Below are 13,314 nucleotides of genomic sequence, written 5' to 3' on the forward strand. Positions count from 1 at the left end.
GATGCAGTAAAACACGGGAACAGAGCAGCAGCCAGAGAATTTAACATGAACCAATCAATGGTTATAGTGGAAGTGGATATATATTGTGATTGCACTAACGTTTGATTTACCGTAACAGCATCAGGCTGTTTTTTACGTGTTTATTGAATCGAGGAAAAGTTCCCCTCCACTATATGTTACACCTTGCTGTTGTTAAAAGATAAACTGTCACCAAAATACCACGTCACTGACTTTACCTCGGGAAAATAATAAAACAGCTTTTTATTCATATTGGGAATGAAGGGAGTTTTCAGAACGCTGGTTTGTAATTTATTAATAAAGTTTGACTGAAATATCTGACTGTTTTGTTGACATTCCCTTTATCGCAGCTCCATCTAGTGGATGCATAATGTAACCGCAGCCTCTACTGTAGCGTCTATTCTATGCGCCTTATAATGCAGAAAATACGGTAAATGTTTTCAAACTCTTGCAACACCACACTTTAGTTATTATTTAGCATATCTTTAGGCTGATGAGTGTTTTTACAGAAGAAAACAAAAAACTTAGTTTTGGGTTTGTTTCTAAGTGTTGTCATGATTAAACACCCTGTCAGTTCTGAGGCTCTGCTGAAAAGTAAATATGAATCTGAAAAGTAGTTCTGAACTTTTTTCAAATTATTTTTTCGTTTGCAGATTTAGAAACTTTTTCCCCAAAACTTTCAGTTTCAAATTATTTTAGTTTGAAGATTTTTTCATTGTAGAAACTTTTTCAGTTTTAAATCATTTTTTTAGTTTGTTAGCAGATTCACTTTTGGCACAGCGATAAATGTCACATCTGTGTTAGAAGGACACACATTTTAATTGACAAAGGTGGGTTAAGTTAGACATTTCACGTGATGCAACACGCAATAAACCAACAGGAAAACAAACAAATGAGAAAACATGTCAACAGTTTCAAGATTTTAAAAAAGAAAATCTTTTTTTCAGTCTCAAACTTTCTTTTTTCCATTTCAAGTATTTGTTTTACGTTTCTTTCAGTCTTTTTCTTAAATAGCTGCTTTACAGTTCTTTTTTTTTCACAATATCAAATTTTTTTTGGCAAAACTTTTTGACCCCAATTTTGCTCCATACCACTGCTGATCTACTTAACAGTCTAGTTTGCTTTAAGTACTAGAACTAGCCAGAAGTGCAGAGTACCCAAATATTGTGCTCAAGTGTAGTACTACTTGATATTTTTACTCAGGTAAAATTAAAAACTAGTCATCCAAGAAATGACTCAAGTAAGAGTAAAAAAGTATTTGGTAAAACTTCCCCACACTGGCCAGCTGTTTAGTTCTTGTTAAATCTGATTTTGTTTTTCTCTGTATTTTTATTTTTTGCTGAAATAGATTTTGATCAATCAGTTTCTTTGTTTTCTTTGCTACATTTGATTTATTTATTTTTCTGAAATCAGTTTTTTTCTTCTTTTTTTAAGTTCATTCCTGTTTCTGATTAAATTTGACCAAATCATATTTTGTGTCAACAGTTTGCAACTTGCACTAGCTGGTTAGCCGGTCAGCTGCCTACATACCTTTCTAGGCAGCTACTAAGTAAAGTAGAACTACTTCAACATATTTTTATTCAAGTAAAAGTAAAAAGTATCCGTCCAAGAAATTACTAAAGTAAAAGTAAAAAGTATTTGGTAAAAAAGTTACTCAAATACTGAGTAACTGATCAAATTATCAATCATTTTAAAATTACATTACCTGGACCAAAATAAAAAGTTAAGTGGAAATTTGGGTATTTTAAGAATGAAAATGACAGCAAATCATATTAGTAACAAAAAATAACAAAATCAGGCAAAATAAAATGTTTCCAAATCATTTTTTTTTCAATAAAAGATTCATGAAACTTTAATAAAAACTGCAGGTGTGTGTCTGTCAGGTGAACTTTGGGTTAAAACCTGTTTGTTTTTCATTCTGTGGGTAGAAAATCCAGACATTTTACTCAAGTAGGAGCAGAAATACTTCATAATAAAATTACTCAAGTAAATGTAATTGAGTAATTGTAACTAGTTACTACCCAACTCTGCCACCAGCTCAGCACATTTGTCTGTTTGCAGATTTCTTTGAAGACATGCTGAACAACTGAGAGCCATGAAAACTCACTTTGCTTAATTAATCTGATTAAAACTTTTATATGTATTTAACACATAAAAGTTTCTCACATTTTGTCTGCGATTTTGCATCGACGTTTCCCATGAGCAGAGGGAGAGGAGGCAGATTTTGAGAACCTGGGATTTTTTTCTGGTTATTTTTTATTTTTCAGCTGACCGGGTTTTGTTGCCTCTGAAGTGGAGTTATTATCTCCCAAACACAAACCCAGATTGAGAAATTGATCCATCTGGGTGGAGAGATTGACCCTCTCTGCTCTCATTCACTGACGGGGAATAATTCGACTTGTTCCACAGGAGAAACGCCCATAAAGATTTCAGCTGAAGCTTTCAGCTTTTTCTTAGCAAGAACTGATGGAAGATGGATAAAAAGGATTCATGCTGGACGTTTGCTTGTTTAGATCAGGAAGAGACGCTGTTTGTTTACTTGGATGCCTCCAGATTAAGGATTAAGTTGCACCTAAAAACCTTCAATTTTCTCAAAAGCTGACAGTGCGCCTTATAATCCAGTGCGCCTTATATATGGACCAATATTGAGCCACAACTGGTCTCATAACTACGGTAAGCAGCCGCCGACTTCATTTCCCCAGTAGAAGAAGAAGCGCGCGGTGCATGCTGGGTTTTGTGTAAAGACCCCAAAATGGCTCCTATTAAGAGACGAGCTTACGACGCAGAGTTTAAGCTCAAGGCGATCAGTGATGCAGTACTGGTAATGGCCTCAACGCATCTCACAGTTGCACAATAGACTTAGACTTCGACTTCGACTGACTTTGTTGTCATTTTCAATGCACAGGGTGTATAAAGAACGAAATTTCGTTGCATACGGCTCAGGATAATGTTTGAAGTTCCAATGTTGTGAGTAAAATAAAAGTCTGATGGCAAGTAGGAAAAAGCTGTTTCGGAACCAGGTGGGCCTGCACCGGATGCTGCAGAACCTCTTTCCAGAGGGCAGCAGGGAGAACAGTCCATGGTGGGGTGTGAGGGGTCACTGATGATGTTTCGGCCTCAGGACACGCATCCTGCATCGATGGTTGACCTGACACTTCGCCCTTTTGCCTGAGCTGGGTTGTGGAAGGTTGTTGCCGAAGCAGTTTCTCCTTGTGTGCCTTCTTCTCACTCACATGAGAGTTACCGAACTCTTTTGCAAGCTCAACCAGGAAGTCCACCCGTCTCTCCTGCACCCCAATGCATGCCTGATAAAGCACATGTGCATTCAGTGCTGCCATGTCAATCATGTTTGCCAGGTTTGCTGACCAGCTGTCACATAGTGAATGGAACCTTGGTCACCCCCCGCAAGATTATGACTGAAATAAATGCCATTAGTTCTTGTGAACTAAATAGGTGAAGCAGTCACCTATTTATCCTCCACAGCACAAAAGGCTGCATGCAAATTGCATGTGCAAAGTCTCCCAGATTTCTTTTGCTTACACTTTTTTCATGTTTTTTTGAGGTGGATCAACACAATTAATTTGGTTAGTTTATTTCTAAACTGTCATGTTATACCCTCTTAGCTTTATTTCAAAGAGAAACATTACTAATTTCTTTTAGAAAAACCTTTGCATATTTTTTGAAACAGATTCTATGTTTTGCAAACTCTATGTACATTTGGCAAAATGACCTGGATAATGCAGCACAACATCATGGATCAGCTGCAAAAGGTCACATCTCTCCAAAAACACTTCATGTATGCTTCAAAACTAAACTGAAAACACGGGAACAGAGCAGCAGCCAGAGAATTTAACATGAACCAATCAATGGTTATAGTGGAAGTGGATATATATTGTGATTGCACTAACGTTTGATTTACCGTAACAGCATCAGGCTGTTTTTTACGTGTTTATTGAATCGAGGAAAGTTCCCCTCCACTATATGTTACACCTTGCTGTTGTTAAAAGATAAACTGTCACCAAAATACCACGTCACTGACTTTACCTCGGGAAAATAATAAAACAGCTTTTTATTCATATTGGGAATGAAGGGAGTTTTCAGAACGCTGGTTTGTAATTTATTAATAAAGTTTGACTGAAATATCTGACTGTTTTGTTGACATTCCCTTTATCGCAGCTCCATCTAGTGGATGCATAACGTAACCGCAGCCTCTACTGTAGCGTCTATTCTATGCGCCTTATAATGCAGAAAATACGGTAAATGTTTTCAAACTTTTGCAACACCACACTTTGGAGAAAAAAAATTAACTAAAACATCTAATGTATCTTTTAAGAAGACTCAGTGATCTTGCTGTTACCCAACCAGAACTTGTGTACAAGACAATATTGAGTGTTTTAACTTTTCATCTCCTCGTCTGGTTTGGTCACATGAGCTGCAGACTAACAGATAAACTTTTAAGAAACTTCCAGTGGCGGGTAAAGTAGCAGGTAAATAGACCTGAGTGAAGTTGGCCCCCACCTTCTTCAAATCAGGCACATTTGGTGTCAAACGTTTGTGCAGCAAAAATTTTGTTTGTGCCGCTATAATTTTAAAGACATAAAGAAATGTTTCTAGAGGTCATCAAAGGTCAACCAGCCCCCCACCTTCTTCAAATCAGATTTTTAGGCTCTGATAAAGTTTTTTAGGCCGTTATTTAACAAGTTGAACAGGAAATTGGGAGGAGAGAGAAGGGAAAGACATGCAGCAGATTCTGCAGGACTGGGAATTAAACCCAGGTTGACAAACAAAACCTATAAGTAACGTCCTAAACAAAACATAATTTGCTGTCTTACCATAAACTGGTTACAAAAATAACTGAATTATTCATTTCTAAGCCCCTTTTCCTTCTCTTATACAAGCAGACAACACATAAGCTCAACAACACAAAAGCTTCATATTTATTACAAAGTATTGATCTAAGAATTGATTTCTTCCTGTAATGGAAATAATTTCTGATTAAGTTTTCTGTTTTCATGCTTTCATGGATTGTTCTTCTTTTTTCCCTTTTCTACAGTTTTTCATGTTAAATTGCACTTTTTTGTTAAGTTTGTTAAACTACCTTGAATCTGTATTTCTAAATAAAGACTAACAGAAAGATCACAGTAACTTTTATTTTTTATAAAACCTGTTTTGTTCTTATAACAAACAAACCAGATAAAACAAGTTTGGGTTTCTTTATGGTTCAGAGAATTAAATTATGATAACAATTATCATCTAATATTATGTACAGATTAAACTCTAATCTTAATTTAACATCCTGGAACCTGAAGAATCCAAACCTGTTAAATCAACTTTTTAAAGTTTGGTATAAAAAGAAAAACAGGATTTATCAAAGAAAAGCAGGTGAATGGACTGAACTTGTGTAGAGCCTTGCTGGTCATGTTGACCACTCAAAGCGCTTCACACTACAGTCACATTTACACCCACATGCAGGTCGGGGGGCAACTTGCCGCTAAGTGCCCCACCCTGGGGCAGCTCTACATGTGGCTGAGGAAGCTGGAATTGAACTTACAACCTTCTGGTCACAAGACAACCACTCTACCCACTGAGCCACAGTCGCACTAAAAAAGCCACTGCATGATCCTTTTGCTAATCTTCTTTAAAATACAGATTTAAACAGTTTAAAAGCTACAATTCAGTGCAATTTAATATAAAAAGTGAGTAGAAACGGTAAACTAAAGGACAAACCATAAAAGCACAAGTACAGTGGAAATAAACAGAAATCATTACTATCAAAAGAAGAAATTTTAACTCTTAAATCAATACGTTGCTATAAAAATTGAGCCCAGTGTTGCTGCGGCGCTAAAACAGCGAAGGAAAAGGGCTAACGTACGGCTAATTCAATTAATTATAAAGTTTAACAATAAAGCTGCACATGTGTTTGGGGTTTCTTCAAATCTTTGGGGGCAATTTGCAGTGACCAACTGACCTGACCGACATGTTTTAGGAGATGTGGGGGGAACCGGAGCACCCGGAGAAAACCCACGCAAACACGGGGAGACCATGCAAACTCCACACAGATGGTGTCTGTGAAGACGCAGCGCTAACCGCTGCACCACCGTGCTGCCCACGTTTTTTCCAATTGAGTTGGGAAGGGATCTATTATCTAGTTTGTCAATGGGGGATAAAAGTTTAACGTTTTAAATTTGACGGAGCGTGGCCTGGCGCCCCGTACACAGAGGCTACAACCTCCATGAGTTTGAGTCCTCTTTCCTCTCTTGCTCGTCTTTCTCCTTCTCTGAATATCATCATAATCCAGAACATTAGATATGTTCTGGATTGTCTTCACTGTTTTATTTTTCTTTTGGCTTCTGCCATCTCAGAGTCTTCCGTAATTTTTTCCAAAAAGAAATCTTAGACTTTTTCTTCTTACCGTCCTGCATGATTTTAACATCCGGATTGTCCAAATCCTCCAGGACGGTTTCTCCAGTGATCTTGGTCTCTTCTGAGGATTCTGGGTCTGTGGAACAACCTGATAACGGTTCTCCTGAGCTTTTCTCCTCTGGAGAAACCTTTTCACTTACGACATCAACTGGGTCCACTTGGTCCTGTAAGTCTTCCTCCTTCTCTTGGGAAACTGTGATGTCTTTTTTTGGGAAACCGTCTTCCTCAGCTCTCAGCAGCAGGAGATCCTCTTTCGCTCTTTGTAAATCATTTTTTACGCAACTTATTTCCAGCTGGTATTTCTCTGCGTCATGTTTAAATGCAGTGACTTCCTTTTCATACTGACAGTTGAGCTGCTGGTACAAACCGTTTACCTTCTCCAGCTCAGCCTGGGCACTGCTTTCTCTGTTTTGCAGGATTTTAATCTCTGTTGTTGCGTTATTTTGGAGGATGGCATATTCAGATCTCAGGTTGTCCAGACTCGCCTTCGCCTTCTCTACTGTCTGCAGATGTGCTTTTCTCTCCTCCTTTACCTGCTGCTGAAGTTTTTCAAGTTGTTGCAGCGCAGATCGGTTTATATCCCAAATTAGTTTTTCTGCCTTTTGTCTCTGTAAAAGAGCCATTTGGTCCTGCCTTATCTTCTGTTGGTAAGTCTCAATCTGCTGCTGTAAATCCACTGTGTCGTTTCTATATCTGCATTTAAGCTCCTCATGTGAAACATGAACCCGATCCAGTTCATGGAACATCTGCCTGTCCCTGTGTCTCAGAATAAAGATCTTTCTTGCCATTCTTTGGAAGAGCTCTTCCTTCTCAGCTCTCAGATTGTTGACTAGGTTCAGGTTCTCTCTCTCTCTCTCTATATTGGCGTCTTTCTCATGTCTCGCCTCCTGCCGATATCTCTCCAGGTCTTGCTTAAGTCCAGAAACGTCACTATGATATTTACCGTTGAGTTCACTATATGAATGTTTGAGCTCAGCCAATTCTTCCTGCAGACGTTTCTCGTTGTCTTGCAGGGACGCGATCTTATGGGACATTTCCAGAAACATCTTGTCCTTTTCAGCTCTCAGGTCTTCTAACCTGGCGCTCTCCGTTTCCAGACTGGAGTCCAGTCTTTGGGTTTCCCCGTGTAAAATATCCAAGTGTGCAGGAGCGAAGCTGCCTTGGGGGTTTTGCCAGACTCCCGTTCTTGCCTGGAGTCCCATCATCCTGTTGCGGTATTTCTCAAATTGGTGAAACATTTCTACCTCAAATCCTTCAGCCAAAATCTGTCGCCGTAAATTACTTGAACCGTCGTTTGGAAAGAGCTTTGCGCACGTCTGAACTGGTCAGTGATATTGCAAGCAATGAAAAATATGCAGAATTGTGTCACATACAATTCTGCAGTTGATGACATCACAGACTGCATCGCCAGTGACATCACAGAGTCTTCCTTTGCTGGCGGTGTGACATCATTCCACCACCAAATATCTCACTCTTCATTCTTGTTTACATTCAAAATAGTCCATGATTCACTGGTTTTTATCCAAACTCATTTCTGTTTTGGGCCAGATCAAAAACCTGAATGTTCATAAAGGGCCTGTTGCACCAGAACATATTGATGAAAACCAATTAAACTGTTAAAATATCAATAAATAGGTGTTTCAGCATCAATACGTGTTTCTTAAAATAACCTAATATTGAACATCTTTTCACACAAATCAGTTCATCCAGGATTGTTTTTGTGCTTTTCTGCAATCATCACAGATTTTGTGGCGCTAAGTTAGAAATATCTGTAAGGAATTTTTTACAATATTTGCGCTAACATATGATGTTAAATGTGATCTTTTATTAATCTCTCTATCGGTCATGGACTATAACTTGGCATCAGGTCAGGCTGAGACAGCAGGCACTTGAACCCAAATGTTTATGGACAATTTTGAGAAAAAATGTTAATAAACTCAGAAAACATGTTGATAAAGTCAGAAAACATGAGGGGATCTGTTGATTGTTGTGTGAATTTTGCGGTTATTTGTAAAAACTGGAGGGGCCCATTGCTATGATTTGGAGTCTAGAGGGCCACATAGAAAGCTATGGCGGGCCAGATTTGGCCCTCGGGCCTTGAGTTTGACACACGGGCCATATATGATAATCTATAGAACTTTTTTCAATATCTAAACATTGGGAAGTTAATTTTGCTTGTTTAGTCAAACATTTATTTTCTTCTGTATTGTGGAAAAAGAGAGTGGGAAAGAAAATTTATAATAAATCGATGTAAACAATATGAAAAGTAAAATATAAAAACTAAAACTATTGATTTATAAATCTTGTTGAAAGTTGGTTAGGATTGATTAAGCCTCGTTGTTAATATCAGGCTTAAAACTCAAAAATTGTAAATGAGTGAAAGTTGTAATGTACTAGTATTGTGGTTTGTTTATTGTTGTCATAGCAACTGCCTGTCAAGATGGCTGTCAGTTAAAACAAAGAATGTTGTAATCTATATTTTCAGTATGTTTTTGTTAGCTTTTTAAAGGCACAATGTACTTCTTATTATAAATAGTTTCTAGTGAGAAAATAAAAGTGTGTATTTTTTATCCGGTTTCTACTGTAGAAAACTTTTTCCACATTTTAATCTTCTAATCAAAATTAAATTACACGTTATCACAGAACTGTTCAGTTTAAATATCAATAACTTTCAAGGACTAGAAGCAAAGTTTAGTGCTTTAATTACTGATTAAACACAAAACTAAAGCACCACTTTCACATTTTTTATTGTGAAAACCTCATATCCACATATGTCAACCAAGCAAGAATTTTGCAGCATTAACTTATGTTTTGCGGCGGTCTTTGACCAAGCTCAGGAACTTCTCTGCACTGATCTCATCATCAATCACAGTGTAATGGATACCCTGGTTTGGTAGCAGGATAAACATGGAGACGCCTTCCTGTTATGGCAGCTGTCTGTTTTTCATTCTTCTCTACTTCTCCAACGGCGAGATAGAGAACATTTCCTGGATGTTAGACGTTCTGCTGTCGTCCTCCAGGCGGCCTTCAGAGGCCATCATGCACGGACTCAAATTGCAAAAATGCACAAAGCCGCTGCCATCATTCAAGCTAATTTCAGGAGACACAAACAGCAAACAGACTATAAGAGACGATGCTGGGCAGTGACTGTCATACAGCAGAGGTTTAGAGCGCAGAAATGTAAAGAACTTCAGGAAAAGCGTTACCAAGATGTTAGAAGAGCCGTCATCGTTCTTCAGGCTGCATATCGAGGAATAAAGTCCAGACGAATGATCGGAAAAAGGCGAGAGGCTGCCAGCGTCATCCAGAGCGCCTTCAGAGTCCACCGTGAACGGCAACGGTACCTGAAACTGAAATCATCCGCTCTCACGATTCAGAGGAAATATCGAGCCACTTCAGAAGCCAAAGTGATGAAGAACAGATACTCGCTGATGAGGAAGGCTGTCGTCACTCTTCAGAGATGCTGCCGAGCCTGGAAGGAAAAACGACAGGTAGCCATAAACCAAGTCGTGTCTAGATTTTAATATCTGGGAGGAATCTAACCAAATTCTGTGATTTTTACTTTGAATTCATGCTGGCTGGTTTCAGGTCCTGGAGGCAGCCCGGGCAGAGCAGAGACTCCATTTTACGGCTGCGGTTTTCCATCACCTCAGGCCATAAAGATCCAACGAGCCCTGAGAGCCCACTGGGCTTTGGAATCAGCAAAAAGACAGATCCAGTCGGTCGTTACCATACAGGTACACCCGGAAACCAGAACCAGTGATGTACTGTTGGGTTTAGGAGCGTAGCACCCGACTATAAACTGTTCTCTGGGCTTTTCTCAGCGTTGGGTTAGAGCGAGGCTGCAGAGGAGACGACATCTGGAGGACAGGAGGAAGGTGGTGATGGTCCAGAGAGTGGTCAGGCGTTGGTTAGCGCGCCGCCACAAAGCCGCCGCCGTCATCCAGGAAGTGACCCGAAAATTCCTCCTGGACAGGCGACAGAAGAGGGCTCAACGAGGAATCGTCAAAGCTCAGGTGAGGCTAAAGCTAACGCTGCCTGTGCCATTAGCTAACGCTACCATTAGCTAAGTCTGTACTTAAGCTGACTGACTAAACTTTGAAGAGCAAATTTACTTGGTCATTTTGGAAGTTTTTAGTTGAATAAAGTTTGACATTTGTGAAATTTTGTTTATCGACTGATACAAACCCTGCAGCTGGTTTGTTTATATTCATGATCTTACTTTAAAGTTTAACTCAGCATTTCCATTTCCTTTTGTTTAGTGTTTTTTAAAAACTTTATAGAGCAAGCAAATACTAAAAAAATAACTAAATTACTGTAAAACCAAACTTAAACAGGGTTTTGCATAATTTCCTTATTGAAAGAATATCGTTCAGTGCATTGACTCTTGGTTTCAGAATGGGTTTTTAACTAGCATTATAGCATTAGCTTCCGCTAAATACCGTTTTGGTGTAGCACTTTAGCATTAGCCAAGCTAATGTTTTGATTTTGCTTTAAGGTTTAACATAACTAACTTATTCAGGTAGCGGTTCCCACCTCGGTAATCTTAAAATACTTTTGTTTTTTTATGTTTAAGATTGTTGTAGTCATTGTGTTTAACATAAAGTGCAACTTTAAGTTAAATATTTTATAAAAACTGTTGAGATAAATCATTAAAAGCCCCAAATTAGGTGATGAATTAGTCTAAATCTCTGGCCAGAACTCCACGGTCCGGTTGACGTATCAGAGGCTCAAACGGCTCCATCCTGTGTCCCTGCAGGCTCTGTGGAGAGGACACCGCTCCCGCATGCTGAGCGACAAACCCAAACTCGTGAAGCTGAGGCTCCGCTTGCGCAAAATCTCTGCTGAAGTACGAGAGGAAGACAAACTGTGCAACAAAACCTCTTCTGCGCTGGAGTATCTCCTCCGATACAAACACTTCTCCTTCATCCTGGAGGCCCTGAAGAACCTCGGTAAGACCAGGACTGGATTGTTTTCGCTCGCTGCTGTCGGCTGAGTGGTGATGGAAACGTTTTTTATGCAGAGGCCGCCACCAGGCTGTCGCCAGAGTGCTGCGAGCGGCTGGTGGGAAGCGACGCCACCGGTGTCATCTTCACGCTGATACGCAGCTGCAACCGGAGCGGACCCTGCATGGAGGTCATCACCTTCTCCGTCCAGATCCTCCTCAACCTCTCCAAGGTACAACTGACGTCTCCGGTTCATAACATCGATGCTTTTCTGACTATGAATATCTTTCATTTTTATACAAATCTCAACTTGTTTACAAAAGCTGATTGAAATTTACCAACTTAATCTTTCAGGTTTTTTTTCCCTTAATTTTATTGGTTTTACAAAAACAGGCTCTAGTTGTACTTTTCATAAAGCCCTCCTGTATTGAATCCTTTTTTTGAACTGCGCCCTCTGGTGGCAGATGTTGGTAGTACATGCGGCAAATGCAAATTAAAGACCAACAAGGCTAAAATAAAGTATTTTTGGTGCTTAAAAAATCTCTAATAGTCATACATTACGTAATAATTAAAGTACTATAAGCTGTTATTAGTGTATCTATCTAACTGTTTCAGGCCTTAAAAGGACGATAAATTGTCCCAGAAGTTTTTGCAATAAACGATAATATTGTCTGACTTTTGTCATCCTGTTTTTGGTAGAAAGAAGAAAAAAATATAAATTATTGAGCTTGTTTTAATTTGTCATGTGATTAATTAATTTATTTAATCAGAGATCAATCAGAGAAGATGGTTCAAATCTAACTATTAACACTCAAATGTGTATTTTCCCTCAGTACCACCTGACCATAGAGGCGGTGTATTCGGTGGAAAACTCCCTGGAAACGCTGCTGGATTTACTGCAGAAATACCGGGAGAAAGCCGGGGACAAGGTGGCCGAAAAGGGCGGCAGCATCTTCACCAAAGCCTGCTTCCTTCTCGCTCTGCTGCTGCAGGACGAGCGCCGCGCTCAGGTCTGAAGCAGACAAAAAAATCTTTCCCACTAATCCTTACGAAAACATTTAAATTTAATCCATTTCCCCTCAGGAGGTGGTGAAGCTGCCTAAAGTTTTGGACCGGATACGCAGCATCTACCGGCTCACCGCGCGGAAACACAAAATGGACGAAGAGCGCAGCATCACCAGGCAGAGAATCAACGCCTCGATCAACGGGAGCTTCTTTGTTCCGCCAACGCCGCGCAAATCCAAACCGCCACCAAAGTAGGCAGCATCTGATCTGTACAAACCCAAACAGGACTTTTGGTTCTGTGGAAACTAAAATGCTGTTTTCTGTGGAGCTAAATTAGTGTCAGAAAGATTCACAAAGCATACAGTAAAATCTGCATGTGTGCAATAAGACGTAATAAGTGTAAAAGAAGATTTGTAAACGTACGACATTATTCGCTGTTCTGTACAACACGATGCAAATCTTACTGTGAATGTTGGGACTAATTTAGCTCCATATTTTTGTGTCGTTCAGGTTTGTACCGGATTGGGTTCTGAGGAAGGACAAACTGAAAGACGTCGTCGATCCCCTCAGGGCGATCCAGATGGTGGCGGAAACGCTCGCCATCGTTTTATAAACAGAAAACCTTCAAGAGTCTTTTTGTTTTCACAGAAAACCTCAGATTTTTAATATTTTTTGTTTTGTTTTTCAATCAAATGATTTGTTTGTAAATACTGAATTTGATCTTTTTTGATAATAAAATTGATCTTGTTTATGTTTTTCCCTTTTCAATATTTTCTTCCTGTTTCGGGAAACTAAAAAATGCCTAAAAACTCATCTTTTCAAATCTTCTTACTCTGCACTGTCTAACTTTCTGATGGTTTATCTTGTTTGTACGGGTTCTTTGTTAATAAATGCGTTTAAATAAAATGTATTAATACTGAGT

General features: G+C 39.2%; 1 protein-coding gene across 1 annotated transcript; it reads left to right on the top strand.

Annotated features, from left to right (window-relative positions):
• The first annotated feature begins 9,503 nt into the window (after window positions 1–9,503).
• Window positions 9,504–13,054, top strand: LOC111609739 (abnormal spindle-like microcephaly-associated protein homolog). Its single transcript, XM_023339821.1, has 9 exons — window positions 9,504–9,768; window positions 9,819–9,932; window positions 10,030–10,178; window positions 10,266–10,457; window positions 11,201–11,393; window positions 11,465–11,619; window positions 12,221–12,397; window positions 12,471–12,643; window positions 12,903–13,054. The coding sequence occupies exons 1-9, from the start codon at window positions 9,504–9,506 to the stop codon at window positions 13,003–13,005; spliced, it is 1,521 nt and encodes a 506-aa protein (XP_023195589.1). The 3' UTR covers window positions 13,006–13,054.
• Window positions 13,055–13,314: the final 260 nt, after the last annotated feature.

Source organism: Xiphophorus maculatus, chromosome 9 (genome assembly GCF_002775205.1).
Source record: "Xiphophorus maculatus strain JP 163 A chromosome 9, X_maculatus-5.0-male, whole genome shotgun sequence".
Lineage (NCBI taxonomy): Eukaryota > Metazoa > Chordata > Actinopteri > Cyprinodontiformes > Poeciliidae > Xiphophorus > Xiphophorus maculatus.